Source organism: Thalassophryne amazonica, chromosome 2 (genome assembly GCF_902500255.1).
Source record: "Thalassophryne amazonica chromosome 2, fThaAma1.1, whole genome shotgun sequence".
NCBI lineage: Eukaryota > Metazoa > Chordata > Actinopteri > Batrachoidiformes > Batrachoididae > Thalassophryne > Thalassophryne amazonica.
In genome coordinates, this window is record NC_047104.1 from 129,838,707 (window position 1) to 129,858,695 (window position 19,989).

A 19,989-nucleotide genomic window follows, 5' to 3' on the forward strand; every position below is an offset into this window, starting at 1 on the left:
TGCTCACCAACACGACATGCAGCTCACCAAGTGGAGTAAAAAAGAAGTGAACAGAGCGAGTGGTTGCATCAGCGGATCACATCAGAGCGCAGCTCGTCTGAATGATTATAAGGAGATGTTAAATCTATCATAAATATACTTTAACAGCTGCAGACAAGAAGGAAAGAACATGCAACTGTTTTACCAAGTCATGACAATGTAAACATGGCAAATAATTACCTTTATAGACAGCTCCAAATGCTTTCTCCAGCTTATTCAGTGCGCGTGTGAACGCCACTGCTGGAGCGGTCCTCTGTGATTCAGGAAGCGATTAGAGCCGTTTTTATACAACCCCAATTCCAATGAAGTTGGGACGTTGTGTAAAACGTAAATAAAAACAGAATACAATGACAAATAATAAAATGAATACAACGCAAATCCTCTTCAACCTATATTCAATTGAATACACCACAAAGACAAGATATTTAATAAAAAAGAAGAAATAACTGGTGCAGCACAGAAATAAGTGCAAAAAGTCTTTAATAAGGTGCTGAAAAAAATGTTCAATGGGACTGACGTTTCGATGTGAGAGTCACATCTTCCTCAGAGTCCAGATGTGACTCTCACATCGAAACGTCAGTCCCTTTGAACATTTTTTTTCAGCACCTTATTAAAGACTTTTTGCACTTATTTCTGTGCTGCACCAGTTATTTCTTCTTTTTTACAAATTGCTCCTGCCTGGTTGCACCAGATTTGTTTGTGCTGTGCAGAAGCGTGGTGAACTTTTTGTCTTTGCTTTACAAGATATTTAATGTTCAAACTGATAAACCTTATTGTTTTTGTGCAAATATTTACTCATTTTGAAATGGATGCCTGCAACACATTTCAAAAAAGCTGGGTCAGTGGCATGTTTACCTCTGTGTTGCATCACCTTTCCAACAACACTCAATAAACATTTGGGAACTGAGGACACTAATTGTGAGTGTCATGATTGGTTATAAGCATCCCCAATAGGCTCAGCCATTCACAAGCAAAGATGGGGCGAGGATCACCACTTTGTGAACAACTGCGTGAAAAAAATAGCCCAACAGTTTAAGACCAATGTTTCTCAATGTTCAATTGCAAGGAATTTAGGGATTCCATCATCTACAGTCCATAATACAATCAGAAGATTCAGAGAATCAGGAGAACTTTCTACACATAAGCGGCAAGGCTGAAAACCAACACTGAATGCCTGTGACCTTTGATCCCTCAGGGGGCACTGCATTAAAAACTGACATCATTGTGTAAAGGATCTTACTGTGTAGGCCCAGGAACACTTTAGAAATCCATTGTCAGTTAACACAGTTCGTCGCTACATCTTCAAGTGCAAGTAAAAACTCTACCATGCAAATCGAAAGCCATACATCAACAACATCCAGAAACGCCGCCGCCTTCTCTGGGCCTGAGCTCATTTGAAATGGACAGACGCAAAGTGGAAAAAAGTGCAGTGGTCTGATGACTACACATTTCAAATTGTTTTTGGAAATCATGGACGTCGTGTCCTCCGGACAAAAGAGAAAAACGACCATCCAGACTGTTACCAGCGCAAAGTTCAAAAGCCAGCATCTGTGATGGTCTGGGGGTGTGTTAGTACCCATGGCATGGGCAACTTACACATCTGTGATGGCACCATCCATGCTGAAAGGTACATCCAGGTTTTGGAGCAACACATGCTGCCATCCAAGCAATGTCTTTTTCAGGGACGTCCCTGCTTATTTCAGCAAGACAATGCCAAACCACATTCTGCACGTGTTACAACAGCATGGCTTTGTAGTAAAAGAGGGCGGGTACTAGACTGGCCTGCCTGCAGTCCAGACCTGTCGCTCATTGAAAATGTGTGGCGCATTATGAAGCACAAAATATGACAATGGAGACCCCAGACTGATGAACAACTTAAGTGGTACATCAAGCAAGAATGGGAAAGAATTCCACCTACAAAGCTTCAACAATTAGTGTCCTCAGTTCCCAAACACTTATTGAGTGTTGTTAGAAGGAAAGGTGATGTAACACAGTAGTAAACATACCACTGTCCCAGCTTTTTTGAAACGTGTTGCAGGCATCCATTTCAAAATGAGCAAATATTTGCACAAAAACAAAGTTTATCATTTTGAACATTAAATATCTTGTCTTTGTGGTGTATTGAATATAGGTTGAAGAGGATCTGCAAATCATTGTATTCTATTTTTAATTTACGTTTTACACAATGTCCCAACTTCATTAGAATTGGGGCTGTACGCAGCATCCAGCGCAGAACGCATGGCAGGCGGGTGGAACAAAGAACAGCATCCAGCTGGGAACACAGCGGGTGGGATCATCACAAAGACGTGTGTGCAGCTGGTGTCAGTGCACCTTAACATTAATTGGCTTGTTAGCTGTGCTCCTTGACACTGTATGTGCCTTATGAATAAATAATCCACTGATTAAATAAATTTTCCTTATTGTTGCATAAAGTGGTAAATGCAACTTATACTTTGGTGCAACTTATTTATGTTGTTTTTTTTCCTCTTAATGAGGCATTTTTGGACAGGTGCAACTTATACTCTGGAAAATACAATATATCAAAATACAATATATCAAAATATTGTATGCTAAGTAAGCTTCTGTTGAAAGTTATGCTCGAGGAAAAGTTATGATATTGTGCCAAATCCAAGTTGTATGTATTTATTTATTTTTTTGTGTGTGTAATGCCATGACACAGGAGGAGATGAGATGTGAAAACTCGTGTCGTGACCTACTGGGTTCTTGACCCACATATTTGGAACCACTCTATTCGATGGTGTGTGCATCATTTACTACATACAAAGAAGAGTGCGTCTGTGTGTGTGTGTGTCTGTGTGTACTCACGTGGCAGTGGGCCTGGATAACAGGCTCACAGGCTCGGATCAGCAAAGCGTCGATCTGAATGTCCTGTAGTAACAAAAACGTCATACTGTAATTCAGGATTTGACTATTTCCTGGATCCACCCCCAAATGTAAGGGCTTGTTCTCCATTTCTGGCATAATTTATTAAAAATGGTTAATTATTTTTTGAATAATCCTGTTAACATTCCAGTCAACCAAACAGAACTATGTGATTTGAACATCAATAGCAAAACTTAAGTTCAGTAGCCACAAGAGAAGCACAAAAACTGCAAAATGCATAAATGAGTGTGAGTGTAGCACTAGGTGAAATATTTATGCTGTCAACCAGAACAGCAGCTAACAGATACACTGGCGATTTCCAGAGCAACCACCCAAGAAGACCACTGGTCAAGCCCCACTTGATAAAAGTAACCATCTATCCACCACATGTCGTTGGAACTTGGGAGTCCCATTGGTCTTCTCCACCTGCTGGGGTTGTCAATACTGAGGCACCTGCGTGAAGGACCATGCACAGAGAAACATGCCACAAAATGACGTAGCTTCCTCATAATGCAAGCGATACGCCTCCATATCACCAAAAGTAAGCATTCATTTACCACAAAGTCATTCTGGCGACACCCAAGGATCCTCTGAAGAAACTTGGCGTCAAAGACATCTACTTATTGCCACCAACTCACTCAATTGACCACTTATTCTGGTTTGAAATGTTAATAATGATGAGGTGAACACATTATCCCACCGGGTAATCTCTGACCTCTGACTCCAGCTCGGTCAGGTTGCCCACAACATCCCTGCAGCCAGATACCAAGTCCTCTAAATGATCTTGTAGACACTCGAGCTCCTGAACACAGACAGACCCATACAAAGACAATGTTCTGTAGGAAATTAAAAGGAAAACATCCGTTAATAAAATGCTCAAACACTAGACAGCTTCAAAGCACAATATAGGAAATGTATAGATCTGTGATCAACCTCATACAATGACCACTTACCACATAAATGAAGATGTATACAGTGTAGGTCCAATTAGGAATCCACCCGACTTTAGTTTTCTCCACAGACGTCTTTTAATTTACAGACTTTTATCTTACATATACTTGTGTCCTTTTTATGAGGGGATTTTTTTTATTTATTTGTGAAATATTGATTTTTAATGAGATGATGTTTGATTAGCATGTTGAAAAATTATGTTAAGAGTTATTATTGATTGGTAAATCAAACAATTGGCTAATCAGAAAATAAATCCAAACATATTAAATAATTAGTTGGAGCCATCAGAAGAAGTATAAATCAGTCACACCTGTCCGGTGTCTGATTTCTCGCTGCACCACTTGCCCAGATCCGTCATGCAGCGTTTCTGTAGTTCAGGGTCCAGCTTCACATCCAGCGCCCTCTGGTGGAGAATCCTCTGCACCTCCACTTTACAGTCCCGAGACAACTGCAAACACACACACAATTTTTTATTGGCACTGATGCATTCCAAACCCTTCTCCCACACAGGGCTCAAGCACCAAGTCTTCTTTCTCAACATCTTTTTGCACGTCAACAAGGTCAAACAGCAACTTTGACCTTACAGCCTACACCTTCTTCCCACTCGGTCTGGTTTTATTCAAATCTTCCTTCATGCTATCCATCTATCTACTTCCACTTCAGCCTCTTTTCTTCCACTCTACTTTCATTCTCATCACTCATGCACCAAAACTGTCATCTCGTCTCATCACTGACCTGATATTTTCATCAAGCTCAAACCATCTCAGCTGAATGTCCTGTACTGTCTTAGATATTTCTCCTAATCATTTCTTCTTCTGTCCAGCTCTGTAACTCACAGTCATGTCTGCATTCTCATTCCTAACACATCCAAACCTCCTCTCCTCCTGCACGTCTTCACTATACATCTCAACCTTGTACATCACTGCTGGTTGTACTAACCTGACCTTTAACCCTTGCTTTACAGTTCGGTCCATGAGTAGATCAACAGTAACTTTTCATGTTTCTTTTGCCTCTACACCACTACAGTGAAACTGAAATGAAACAAACCCAGATGTGATTGTAGTTTAGAATTTTTGTGTTAATAATTCAAAGGGTTTAATCTGACTCTAATTCTTCAGTCACACAACCACCTCAGCTGGCTCCTTTCAGCCTGATGAAGCAGTGGATCTACCCGGATAGCCAAGCTTGATGGCCCTGTCCCGGAGCGTAACCCCAGATACCAGACGGAAGAATGTCATTTCCCACTGCTTGTATCCACAACCTTGTTCTTTCGGTCATTACCCTAACTTCCTCACCTTAGGTGAGGATAGGCATGTAAATAAACTGGGAAATCGAGAGTCTCGCCTTTTGGCTCAGCTCATTCCCACAACAGCTCAGTACATCGTCCGTAAAACTCCAGACGCAGCTCCAATCCATCTATCAACTGGGTTCCCGAGACCCACAAATCATCATTAAATGTCACACTTTGTGAATATAAAAATCTGTACATTGAAATTATTAACACACACTAATGTGGCCCATCAAAAGAGCTCAATATCTATCTCAGAGACTTGGAACATGTTCAGTTTGGTATTTCTTTTTTAACCTGCTGACCTCATACAATTTTTAGGTTGTCCAGAGTTGAGCTACGGAGCTCAGTTGAGTCTCCCCTACAGAAATTTCACTTTTGAATATTAACAGGGGTGACATTAAGTTGAGTTAAAGTCACGGTCTTAAAAACAGACGTGTTTTTTTTAGGTCTGGGTCTCTACCCACTTTTGTCTCCTCCAAAGACTCCCTCGGTCTCGATATGGTCTTGGCCATTCCATAATCCCAAAGTCCTAGGCTTAACTTGCTCATGACCCTTTAAGGTCTTGGTTTTGACTTGGACTTGACAAAGGTAATCTTGTCTCCATCCCTAGTATGTAGATGGTCACCCCAGTGAGTCTGGTCTGCTTGAGGTTTCTTCCAAAAATCAAAGCCTTTCCTTACCACCGTCACCAATGTGCTTGATCACAGGGTGGGTAAGGTCTCAACCTTTGTTGTGTATAGTGTCTTGAGATAACTTATCCTGTGATTTGGCACTGTATAAATAAATTGATTGGAATCTATAATCTTCTTTTGCCAAATTCTGTCTTCACCTTTTGATATTATAAAAATCTCGTCTCTTGTCTCACATGCTCTTAAGGCCTTGCACTTTTAATCTCCTGCACTCTAACCCTGACACTGCTTGCTGTGATCTTGTCACCTTCCCCACCGAGATCCCTCAGGCAATCACACTGCTGCCACACTTTCTCAGTTTGGTTTCTCCATCAGTGACTTCTATTCACAAAGTCACAGAATGCACACAGCAAACAATATTTAAGAATGTTTACAAATGTACACTACTGCAGAATCATAAAACTATAATGTAACCAACATCATTAAAAAAACAATACCATTGTAAACATTAGTGGAATTATTACATTTTAAGCCATATCTTTAAATATGGATTAAAAATTATAAATAAATTACAAACTGTTTTAAATTAAAGTTAAACTAAAGGCTTGCTGGCAGATAAAGGGCAAAATCTGTCACTACTGTTCCGTTTCATAAAATGTTTTTTTTTGTGTGTGTTTGTGTTATTATAGATAAGACACATATGTGTGCAAACACCACTGCTCTCGTAAATACACCTATATGCTGATTTACTAACAGTACGCAATGAAGGCAGCGCTTCTCAAATGTGCAAAATAGCATGTATTGTTCATTTAGTGTGTTTGCATAAATATGCAATTTAGGGTTTGCCTACCCAAGTGCGCAAAACTGTGGGAGGAAACATACAAATAGATGAGGTTTGCACACATAACATGATCTATCAAGATCAAAAGGACATTTAGTGGGTGCTGATAGCATGTGGATTTTCTAATATTGAAACCACAGAAACTTATTGCACTTGACAGACTGCTGGTCTAGCACGGAGCCCACACAGAATTAACCAGAGCACTGCCGCACTCTTAGAGAGCAAACCTCCACCAATTCTAGTTTCTAGTTTCCAATTACACAAATTTTTACCTTGAAAAATATTTTCAAGGTCAAAATACTGTTAGAAGTGGCTTTCATATGATAAAATATAATCCAAAATATAGATCCAAATGGCTTTTCAAAATATTGTCTAATCTCGAAATATGGCTCAGATGTGGATCAAAGTTAGTCTATTCATTGAGAATGTCAGTTTGGACCTCTGTCACAAATGGGAGTGAATGAGGCACTTTTGATTGAGATATAATGCAAAATGTACACAAAATGGGCTTTCAATATGTGAAATTTCAAGTGTCCAGAAAACCCACAATATGAAAGAAATTAGATCTATTTTGACAGAGTTATGAATTTTTGAAAATTCCAATATTTTTCCCGACTTTGTCCTTTGACCTACCTTGAAAATTGAATCAGTGCTTGCCTATCAGGATATGAATCCTCTGTAAAAATTTCCTAATGAAACATGAAAAATTGTTGGTTCCAGGTTGTTCACAATCAAACATAAAAACATAAAAACAAAAACAAAAAGCAAAGCAAACAAAAGCAAAACAAAAGCAAAAACATAACCTGCACCCAACTTCCAGATACACGCATCAGTGCATGTGGGACACCACGGCTGTGTCCACAGGACGCAAAGTGCACAAACACGCTTATGTGCTGGCTATTATGACAAACAAACAAATGTAAAAAAAGCAAAAAAAAAAAAAAAAAAAAAAAAGCAATATTTCAGACATTTAATTAATGTTCTATCTATTGTATTTTAGCAAACTGCCAGTGTAAAGCACAATGAAATGTGTGCACAGTTGTCTGTGTGCATTTCACTGCCATACTGTTGCAGTTATTCATCAGGTTGCTAAAATACGATGGCTGAAAAATTAACCGTCTGAAATAGGAGATTTTTAAATTTTATTTATTTCTTGTCAGCGCTTGAACAAGTTCAATTGCATAGCAGAGTTTGTGCGTAATGAAGGGCAAGGTGCAAAATGCAAGTAAAAGTATCTACCATTATCAGAATACAACAGAAGGAGTCACAGCAAGAAATTATTTAAAAGAAGGTCACATCTGGATTTAAGGAAATTCTCATTTAGTGAGAGTGGTGGATACATGGAACAACCTGCCAGAGGACATAGTAACAGCACTGAGTGGAATCAGCTGAAAAAACTAGATTAGAGAAACACTGGAGAAATTGTGACAGTAAATATAATATAGACAACATCAGAAATAAATAAAATACATTACTGTCCAGTAATTTAACTTAATTTGATTGGCTGATTAAATTCCATTTTTCGCTGATTACCATGTGCAACATCCTCATTTACATACTGCTCTCTACAGTACATCCCATTACCACCCACTATCAAGTCCGCATTTACTCTTAGTAAATCACTTGCAGAACTGTCTCCACCCCAATGTGCAAAGGTTTGGACTGCCCACGCAATTTAGCACTTGTTATCTGGGATATTATTAGATCAGGCCCTTTATATTTATTTAGAGTTATACGTTGCATATACAGCACACACACACACACCATCGCAACAGATTATACAAACTGACCAGTGGCTGGCAGGTACAGATTACAGCAATATCATCACCACTATCATCTTCATTTGAACCCATCATCAAGATTAATATGAACTGATTCTGAGAATCACAGACAACTTACCTGCACCTCTGGGTTTGCCTGTGGAATTTAGAAAAAACATGAAGGTGATTACACCTGCTGCATGTTCTGCAAGAAAGAGTTTACTCAAATGAACAAACACCAAAATCCAATCTTGGTTCACCAAGTCAATAAAATGAAAATGGTTTTGATGGAAAACTCCTCACTGGCATGATGTTTAAAGGAACGACAGACTGAACACCGGAAATCAATGTGCACGTTTCAGACGTCTTCATACCCGGCGTCCCTGCTCCTCTGTGCGGTAGGCGTGGCGGTACAGACACGAGAAGGTGGCACTCGGGGGCATCAGCTCGTTGGTCTCATTCCAGTCATGGGTGTGGCAGAGTCGAGCAGCATCACCTTGACACTTTTTATACAGCATGGGGTCCAGTCTGACACAGAAGGAAAATCTGTTAGGACTGGAGATTCAACCACTAGAAACTCAAATCAGAGTCTTTTATAATGATGTCTCATATTCATCCATTCACACACACTCAGATCAATGTCCGCATACTGCCATGGAAGGTGCCCGACTACACAAAAGGGGTAATTTGGCACCAAAAGGCCAATCAGGCTTAACCCTTTCAGGTCTTAAAGGCCCTGCTGTATACCATGAGCTTGGGACTCCCTCCATGCTCATGGCTCTGCGGGATACTGCTGCGGCCACCAATGGTGAGCACAGCTAACCATAAAGTTAGCTTCAATAACCATTAATCAGATAACTGAAAAGTTATCATTTATAATGATAAACTGATAAACTGCTAAAAAATGTATCTTTATTACGGATAACTGATGTCAATGTCAAATTTATTTATATAGCACATTTAATACAGAAAAACTGCCCAAAGTGCTGCACACACCCAAAAATAATAATAGTAATAATGAAAAACACAACAGGAACAAAATGGGTAAAATGATAATCATAACCAAATCAGGAATCGGCTAGCTTGAGTTGAAAGCCAGAGCAAACAAATGAGTTTTTAACCAAGACTTGAAGATGTTTAAAGACGGGGCCATACGGACATTCAAAGGAAGCCTGTTCCAGAGTCTTGGAGCCGCCAGTGAAAATGCACAGTCTCCTCTAGTTTTCAGCCGGGATCTCGGCACTTCCAGAGTCAGTTGATTGGCCGATCTCATATTTCGACCTGGAGCATGAACCGGCAGAAACTCGGAGAGGTAGGAGGGAGCCACAACTGATAACTATTAGTACTGATTTGGAAGCAGCCACAATCAGATTACATTGTCGGCTTCTGATAAACCAGTTTCATTTTAAGCGCGACAGGGACTGCTGGGTAAATTCAAGGACCACAAACACAAAGAACACATAAAAAATGAATGAATAAAAACAAACAAACAAAAAAACCCGCCAAATGCTGTCATCATCTTTCAAAAGCAGTAAAACGCAAACGAAGTCACAGTTTATCTCGGTATTAGATACACCATCATTTACGAGCTAAAAGCTGCTGCTTTTTTCACACGATTTGAACCCTGCGGCTTAAACAACCGAAATATATCCATTAATGCATTGATTGGCAGAGTAAAATACACGTAGTAAATATAAATTCTTACCTGTTAGTTTCAGTGGGATTCATCTGAATAAATAATCCACATAAAGATTCCTTTTTTTAATGCACAACAGTGTCTAAACATGAAGAATAGTCCCACCCTCTGTACACCGAGCTGCGCCATGAGAGCTCCTCTCCCCCACCGAGTCTTGGCGATTAAATTACAGCCACCAAGAAATAAAATAAAGTTAAAATTAGTCTGTTTTGTTTTTGTGTCAAGTGGACAACTCACTGTAACGTCCAAAGTGAACCTGAACTACACTACCCACAGTGCTCCGTGCGCCGACCGGCCAATCACGTTTTGCGCTTAATGATGACATCATCAGCAAGTGACAGGCAGGCAGTCTGTTCCGTGGCTTTAAACACACAACAAACGGACTAATATAATGAAAGCAAAGCCTTTGACCGAGCAGCGTTTTTCTCTATGGAAAAATATTGAAGTTGTTTGATTGAAATGTAAAAAAAATTGAAGATTCAACTGGACAATATTATTTTAATAATATTATTCAGGGGTTGATGATTTCATTAAAAAAGTGATGTTTACATAATAAAAGATATTTATTCTCCTGAGTTATGTGGCACTGACAACTAGAGCTGGGTATCAATTCAAATTTCAAAAATCGATTTGATTCCAATTCTTAAGATTCAGAATTGATTAGATCTGATATTGATTTGGGTTAGTGTTATTAAAACCGTTTTTGAACCGTTTCATTTCTACAGGCTTCCATGTTTTGGCCTGATTTTGGGTTTAAAGTAAGGCTGTAACAAAGATAAAAACAAAAAAACAAAAACAAACAAAAACTATGGCTTTATTTCACAAAATGTGGCCCACAAAATGCAGGCAACAGTGTTTCAGGGAGTTCGAAATTTAAAAATTTTTCTAGGGCAAACGGTCCCAGTCTCCCCTACAATACAGGCTGTGCGGCGCGCAGCAGGAGAACTTCTCCTACAGCCACGCAGATTAATTGCGGTTCAGTCAGTCTTTTCCACCAGCACTTGCTGCGTAGCTGAAGTCAGTCCACACCACAGAACCTTTGCACTCTCTCCCACAGAAAAGGCACATTATGAGGAACGAACGCAACAAACAAACAAACAAAACACCACCGTGAATTAAACGGCAGACTTTTCTCTTTTTTTGCCCGCAACAGACAAGAGTCCAGGTCATCATGATTGACATCTTTAAATACGTAGCTTTGACAAACAAATTGTGGACCTGTCTCGAAATCAGAACCACCTGGTCCACAATCAATGTAGAGAAATAATCATTTTCACACCCACGGAAACAGCACAACGGACCAACTGCAGCGGCATTTTTTCAGCAACGCAGTTCCACTGGCGTGAAGTGCATACTGTGTGTGTGTGTGTGTGTGTGTATATATATATATATATATCTTTGGATGTTTGAATTGATCTGTGGGATTTAAAATGAGAATCGATTAAAAACTGGCGAATCGATCTTTTCAACCCACTACTACTGACATGTGTAACATGTATTTGCAATTATAAAAACTTTTTCCTCACTTTCCTGTTACACTGACGCTTGTAAACAGTTTGTACGAGTAGTTTCTTAACAGTTCCAATGAAAACTATTAATGTTTCATTGTGAAAATGAAAGCGGAGGGGGCCCCGCTCCGTTCTCGCTGAGCAAACAGAGTGTTTTGGAAACACGGAAGTCTTTACCATAATAAACCATACATTTCTGAATGAATCAGCATCTACGCGATACAGTAGTAACTGGATTATTTAATGAAAGATTCTGATTTTTTTTTTTCCCTTTCAACTCAGAGCGAGTGCAACGCTTCACTTTGTTGATCAAAGTTACGGTAGTAATGCGGCTGACTCAGTGTATTCCTATGTCAGGCATTCGCTGGTATCCGGTGTGACACACCATTTTTTAATATATTTGAAATCCTCTACAATTACGTAGCTCTTCTCTATTGTGTGTCCAGCACCCCACAAACACAAAGTTTCTTTTAACTAGGATTTCTGAAAACAGTTTCAAAATTAAAATACTATATTTTTCAATTTTAAAATAAACTGTAAATTTCCCAGCAACACCTGGAGGTAGACCTTCACTAAATTTTAAGATTATTTTGTAAGTAAAATCACCTCTGTTTCGCATTCTTCAAAATATTTTTTAAAACGTCATGTTTGAAGATGCTCCACAATGCTAAACCCTGTTTAGCAAATGTTTGTGCCGATTCAGAGAGACCAAACAGCTAAGAGTAAAATTTTAATGGAACCTCTCCTTCGGCAAACCAGCCTGTCTTGCAATGAACCTAATCTGCATAGCAGAGCCCAAAGTCAAATTTATACAAAGTTATAGCAAGACAGAACTTCCACTAACAAGTATCATCATGAGCCAAGTTCTGGTGATATTATTCATTACAAAAAGTTTCAGAAAGTCACCACTGATTGCCATGATTACAATCAAAAAATTCTCGCCATTAAAAATGTACGAGTTCTTTGTGAGGCGACTTCATGTATCAAGTTTCACTTTGACACACGAAGTTTGAAGACATACACAAGCTTTTACATAATCAGTCCCACGGTGACCACAGTTAGAACTGAGCAGGAGTCAAAACACAACCCCGACAAATCCTAGTATTCACAGGAAAACTGTCAGGGATCCTGCCACTGATTTATTCAGCACTCCCAGTACCTGTGTAAAGCTATGATGTCCAGCAATTGGGGATGTGAGAGGTGGTCAGTGAGGCCAATGAAATACTTCATGACAAGACTACACAATTACGTAAAGGTTTTCTTAATATATTCCACCATTGTTAAATATCTTAGTTGCATCCTTTTGCCTCTGGCAGTGTCTCGCTTGAACTATTGGACTGGTGTAGCATGGTATGATATGGGTTGCATAATACCACCAACACTGTGATAAACCTGCCCAAGGTGAACTACCCAGGTGGATGGATGGATGATTACTCACAACTGTGATGTCTCTCTTCTAAATCCATGGATATCAGTGGTAAAGTCTCGACATTTCAGGGTAAGTCCTCTGCTACACTGTACATCCATTTAAAGGGAGAAAATAAAAGTATTCCACGGCATGTTTTTTACAAGTCTAATTGCTTTTGTGAAAGACTAAAGAGCAAAGTGCTTTCCACCAGTTGAAAAGGCTCTTCTTATTTTTTGGTTGAGATTACAAGCATTTTCCCAGTGTTCTGCCAGTAAAAAAATGAACAACTTTCTGTAGCAAAGTCTCACACTCACTGAGTGCAGTTAGACTGCAAAAAGGAGGAGGAGGATGACAGAGACTCATCCCACCATCTCCATTCTCTAGGACTGACTGTGAGGCACATATAGACTCATGGGAGGGTCTACTTTAAAACTGACAGTTTGTAGTTTCAGAAAATGCTCAAATGAAGTCTCCATGATGTTCCATTGCTGATCTATTTATACAAACATGACAAAAAAAAACAAACAAAAAAACAGAGTCCAACTTCAGAAGGTTAAGGACATTTTCAATCAATTTTTTTTTGGACCTTAAAAAAAGCATTTGATACGCTAAACCATATTCTGATTCAAAAACTGGCCAATCTCAACTTCTCAACAAAAACTCTACAATGGTTCAAATCACATTTAGAAGAGAGAGGGCAATGGGTAGTGATCAATAATGACACATCTAACATTCTGGAAACAAATACAGGAGTGCCCCAAGGCTCCATTCTTGGGCCTTTGCTCTTCACACTGTACATTAATGATCTACCTGATTCATGTCCAACAGCAGAGATTTATGTGAGAGGGAAAACAGTACAGGCTGTTTCAGAGGAATTGTCAAAACATCTGCAAAAGGTAGCTGTGTGGTTTCAGAATGCTCGTCTGTCTTCAAATGTAAAAAAGCAAAGCAAACAGACATTGGTCTGTTTGCTTTGCCTCGAAAAGCAAGTCCATAACGGAACAACTGAATTTACAGATACATGGACAAAACATCTTACAGGTCCCAGACATTAAATACCTGGGCCTGGTTTTAGACTCTCAGCTCAAATTTGAGAGTCACATCAAAAACGTCTGCAGAGTTGCTAAAGCAAACCTGTTTACATTTAGAATGATCAGGGACCACCTGCCATTCTATGCTGCGCGCACTTTTATGCACTGCATGATTCTTTCCCACATAAGTTACTGCATCAGCTCATGGTCACAGGCCACACTCACTACAGTCAGGCCTTTGCAAATGATCTACAACAGAGCTGTGAAAATCTTGGATAAAAAGCCTATAGATCACATCACTGTGTTAGTATTAAGAATGTAAAAATGTTAACTTTTGAAAATTTTATGAAATATTGTCAGTTAAAGTTAATGTTTAAATGTGTGCACCAAGAGGCCCCAATGGTCCTCAGTGACTGTATAGTTCCTCTCAGGTCTGTGGGCTCCAGGACCAGAGGAGCTCAGAGTGGGAACTGTCAAATACCAAGATGGAAAACATCATTTGGTCAGTCTGCTTTCAGTGTATAGGCCACTAAAGCCTGGAACTCTCTGCCACTCTCTGAAGGGAGAGACAAATTGGGTCCTCTTCAAACATAAACTTCAGGACTTTTTAATCAGAGGTCAGACATGTGACCATCACTGACCGCTTATTAACTTTGTGTTGTAATGTCTTTTATTGTGTTTATGTTTTTTGTTTTTGTTCTGTTTTATGCATGACCCATCAAGGGACGGACACTGCGAATTAGCTCTTTCTAAACTGTTGTAGTATGTAACATGACTCATGGAACATACTTGTCCCTATTCAAATAAACCTAAATAAATAAATAAATTTAACCTGTATCGGGGCAGAAAAATAAACCCAGTACTGTGGAAAAAAATATTGCAAAACTTATCTTATTGATTCTCTTGCACAGCCCTAAAAATAATTACAATTCTGCTCACCCTCTTCCATCAGCAGAGGCAGTAACAGTAAAGGAATGTGCACACAGGATTCCCTTCTAGTTTAGGTCCATAACTTACTTCCAGTCTCTGGAGATGAAATACTGCAGCTCCAAAAGTCTATGTTCACAGTCTTCAACCATCTTTTCTGTGTACAGATGTTCCATCAGGCAGGACAGGATCCTGCACACACAAGGGGATATAGTACACTTCAGCTGATACATAAGCGTGTGTTAGCAAGGAACAGGATTAACTGCATTACCTGGACTATGAGTCACTTTAAAAAAAAAAAAAAAAACTTGTTTTTTTAGATCCTACAACTTCTATTTCGAAGTGATATATGAAAAATACTGCATCACCATCATCAGTATCATTATCATCTAAGGCCACAAGATGGCACCATCCACACACATGACAAGCTGCTCCTGTACATCGAATAAGGTACTGCGATTAACACTCCGGAGCAGAAGATGGTACTATTGAACCATCATGCTGGATGCCAACCACTATGAAAAAAGGAAACAAATAAGAAGAGCTGAATGAGAAGGCCATGCTGGGTCTTACAGAACAAATTAAATTAATAAATCACGCTGTCAAACTAAAAAAAAACAAAACACTACATGCCTAAAAATGGGGAATTAAGTCATACATTATTGACTAAATACATGGAATAACCTCCATACTACTTGACAACCCATTTGTTTGTACTTTGTGGGACAGTCACAACAACAGTGAAGGGCTAACGTAAGGCAAACTACACCTTAAACATGTGTAGAGGTTTATAAAATTTAATTACAACAATGGATATGTAGCTGTTTTCTCTATAAATGATCCAGAGAACCCCAATTGGTAGACAAGGCCAAGGGAGTGCCCACATTTCCCCCGGGTGCAGCAGACAGATGTTATATTAGACATGTGGTGACGGACTGACTGTTTACCTGGGTTTACTTTTGAGTTCTCTGTGCCACATGCAGTAACAATAATTAGCCCATTATCTTTTGCTTGCAAACACGATGTTTGTGTTAAATAAATAATGTGCTGATTAAATTAATTTGCGAGAGAGAGAGAGATGTCAATTGAAACAAAGGAGAGGATTATCAAACTCTTAAAAGAGGGTAAATCATCACGCAATGTTGAAAAAGATGTTGGTTGTTCACAGTCAGCTGTGTCTAAACTCTGGACCAAATACAAACAACATGGGAAGGTTGTTAAAGGCAAACATACTGGTAGACCAAGGAAGACATCAAAGCGTCAAGACAGAAAACTTAAAGCAATATGTCTCAAAAATCGAAAATGCACTACAAAACAAATGAGGAACAAATGGAAGGAAACTGGAGTCAACGTCTGTGACCGAACTGTAAGAAACCGCCTAAAGGAAATGGGATTTACATACAGAAAAGCTAAACGAAAGCCATCATTAACACCTAAACAGAAAAAAACAAGGTTACAATGGGCTAAGGAAAAGCAATCGTGGACTGTGGATGACTGGATGAAAGTCATATTCAGTGATGAATCTCGAATCTGCATTGGGCAAGGTGATGATGCTGGAACTTTTGTTTGGTGCCGTTCCAGTGAGATTTATAAAGATGACTGCCTGAAGAGAACATGTAAATTTCCACAGTCATTGATGATATGGGGCTGCATGTCAGGTAAAGGCAATGGGGAGATGGCTGTCATTACATCATCAATAAATGCACAAGTTTACATTGATATTTTGGACACTTTTCTTATCCCATCAATTGAAAGGATGTTTGGGGATGATGAAATCATTTTTCAAGATGATAATGCATCTTGCCATAGAGCAAAAACTGTGAAAACATTCCTTGTAAAAAGACACATAGGGTCAATGTCATGGCCTGCAAATAGTCCGGATCTTAATCCAATTGAAAATCTTTGGTGGAAGTTGAAGAAAATGGTCCATGACAAGGCTCCAACCTGCAAAGCTGATCTGGCAACAGCAATCAGAGAAAGTTGGAGCCAGACTGATTTTTGTTTTTGATGATTCCATAATTTTTTCCTCAGAATTGAGTGATTCCATTAATTTGCATGAAACAACTTGCAGGCCAGCACAACTTTATGTGTTTTCCAAGATGCATTTTTGGACAGATGCAACTAATACGTTGGTGCAACATATAGTCTGGAAAACAAGGTACTGACCAATTACAATAATCAAGGTTAGCAACCATAGCAAGCCAGCAGATATTGTGACTGGGGCTGTGTGATTCTACAGTCATTAAAAGGTGTGATTTTTAAATAAATAAATCCATCACATTTGCACACTACTACAGAGTCCAACCGGATAACATTATATCAAACAGGAGTCCTAGCAGACCCCATAAGAAAAGTTATTCTAGAGCTCATAGTATCTAATCAAATATAATCAAAATAAGTGAAACTGAAGACAAATATACAGGTGAGAATTACATAAAATTTCACCTGAATAAATATAACGATTCAGATACTATATCAGATCATATTCCCTTGAGGCCCACTTGGACTACAGATTAGGGTTTATGTGGGGAACCAGCTCACATTGGGTCTCCGTTGTGGATGTGCTTGCAGGCAGTCTGAATGACAGATTCACAAGCCTCGTTCAGTGCGCGGTCGATTCGGTAGTCAGCTCCGGGGTCAGCAGACTGGATCAGAGTTTGAAGCTATAACACAAAAAATAGTTTAGAAAGAAAGAAAAAAAATCCAACAGTTAAAAAGAATTAAAATGAACTGCATTTCTATAGTGAGTTTCCATCTGAAACAGGCACTAAAGGGGCTGTAGAATGATGCCCCCCCCCCCCCCCCCACACACACACACCGATGTTAGGGTGCTGCCATCCCCTCCCCAACATCGCAGTATGGAAAATCTGACTGGAGAGGTAAGTTCTAAAAGCTGAGTGATCGTGCAAGAAGGAGACCAGTGAGGGAAGCCACCAAGACACCCGTGAGAACTCTGAAGCAGTTAATGGTTTCTGTGGCTGTGATTCAAGAAACTGTAAATAGTGTGACTACGGCCCTGTATGGCAGCACGCTGACGTCGGTGTCTGAATGTGAGGCATCACTGTAAAATGCTTTCAGGATCTACTCCATATGGAAAAGTGCTCCAGAAATGTAATTCATTTAGCATATTTCTCACCATAATCACAGCATGACTTATTCCATCAAATCCTGCAGTTTAACTGTCAAACTATTTAAGAGAAAAACAAATTCTACATTTTAATCAAAGATCCATAGCACTTAAAACTACGGCACAACACTGTACCTCACTGTGCCTATTTCATCCAGTCTGACACATTTGACTCCTGGAGTATAAGTCACCGTTTTTTGTTTTAAATTACAGTATCATAGTAATTATCTAACTTAAAGTTTTAAGCCACTCTGATTGGTTTTGCACACTGTATTGTTAATAAAAAGGAATTTGTACCAACATCACAAACCTCCAAATGTGCCCTCCAAAATATTGGAACACTCAGTATTTCACACATTTTAATTTGTTTATGCCACTTCAAATACAAAAAAATACAAACAATAAAAATTTCTAAAATGATCTTCCTTAAACTCAAACTGAAAGTAAGTCTCTACAAGTTGAAATAAATGAATTAAAAATATTAATAGTCAAGATGATGGGTTGCATAAGTGATGGAACACTTGATATAATACCTGTAAATAATTGTTTGTTTGTTGTTTGCCTGTTTTCTTCAGACAAGTCAGGGGATGGATATATGAACATTTCCAAATCACTTAGTATGTCTTGGACTTCATTTATATCAGTTATGAAGAAATACAAGCAGTATGACACTCTATGGTAAATATGTGTGGAGTAGACAGTTCTCAAAAACTGAGTAACTGTGCAAGAAGGAGAAGAGTGAGGAAAGCCACCAAGACACCCAGACAACCTGGAAGAAGTTATAGGCTTCTCTGACTGTGATTGGAGAAATTGTGCACAGTGCATATTTTGTATTTTTTATCTCCAATTAAATAGCTTCATGATGAAGCTGTATAGAGGAGAATTTTCTTAAAAAGAAGACTTGAAAGTTCAGCTACAATTTGCCAAAAGTTACATCTGAGATACAAACCTAGATTTGATGAATTGGTGAAAGAAAATCCTCCCTTGTAGTACCACTTTTTGTATTTGAAATGCCATAAACAAATTAAAATGTATGAAATACCAAGGGGTCGAATACTTTTGGGGGGCACAGTATGTGTACAACCCCTAGCAAAAATTATGGAATCACCGGCCTCGGAGGATGTTCATTCAGTTGTTTAATTTTGTAGAAAAAAAGCAGATCACAGACATGACACAAAACTAAAGTCATTTCAAATGGCAACTTTCTAGCTTTAAGAAACACTATAAGAAATCAGGAAAAAAAAATTGTGGCAGTCAGTAACGGTTACGTTTTTAGACCAAGCAGAGGGAAAAAATATGGACACCTGCATCAAATCAGATCTGCTTGTTAGTCTGCATCTAAAAAGGAGTGATCACACCTTGGAGAGCTGTGGACTGACATGAATCATGGCTCCAACATGAGAGATGTCAATTGAAACAAAGGAGAGGATTATCAAACTCTTAAAAGAGGGTAAATCATCACGCAATGTTGAAAAAGATGTTGGTTGTTCACAGTCAGCTGTGTCTAAACTCTGGACCAAATACAAACAACATGGGAAGGTTGTTAAAGTCAAACATATACTGGTAGACCAAGGAAGACATCAAAGCGTCAAGACAGAAAACTTAAAGCAGTATATCTCAAAAATCGAAAATGCACAACAAAACAAATGAGGAACAAATGGGAGGAAACTGGAGTCAACATCTGTGACCGAACTGTAAGAAACCACCTAAAGGAAATGGGATTTACATACAGAAAAGCTAAACGAAAGCCATCATTAACACCTAAACAGAAAAAAACAAGGTTACAATGGGCTAAGGAAAAGCAATCGTGGACTGTGGATGACTGGATGAAAGTCATATTCAGTGATGAATCTCAAATCTGCATTGGGCAAGGTGATGATGCTGGAACTTTTGTTTGG

General features: G+C 39.0%; 1 protein-coding gene across 1 annotated transcript in view; it reads right to left on the bottom strand.

Annotated features, from left to right (window-relative positions):
- Positions 1–19,989, bottom strand: part of LOC117530322 (Golgi apparatus protein 1-like) — an 83,323-nt gene that overhangs the window by 30,579 nt on the left and 32,755 nt on the right. The window contains exons 9-14 of the mRNA XM_034193199.1: positions 17,506–17,627; positions 15,055–15,156; positions 8,769–8,922; positions 4,184–4,321; positions 3,638–3,724; positions 2,866–2,928 (exon numbers count right to left, since the gene is read on the bottom strand). Of these exons, the coding sequence (XP_034049090.1) occupies positions 2,866–2,928; positions 3,638–3,724; positions 4,184–4,321; positions 8,769–8,922; positions 15,055–15,156; positions 17,506–17,627 (666 nt within the window). The remainder of the gene's footprint in view (positions 1–2,865; positions 2,929–3,637; positions 3,725–4,183; positions 4,322–8,768; positions 8,923–15,054; positions 15,157–17,505; positions 17,628–19,989) is intronic.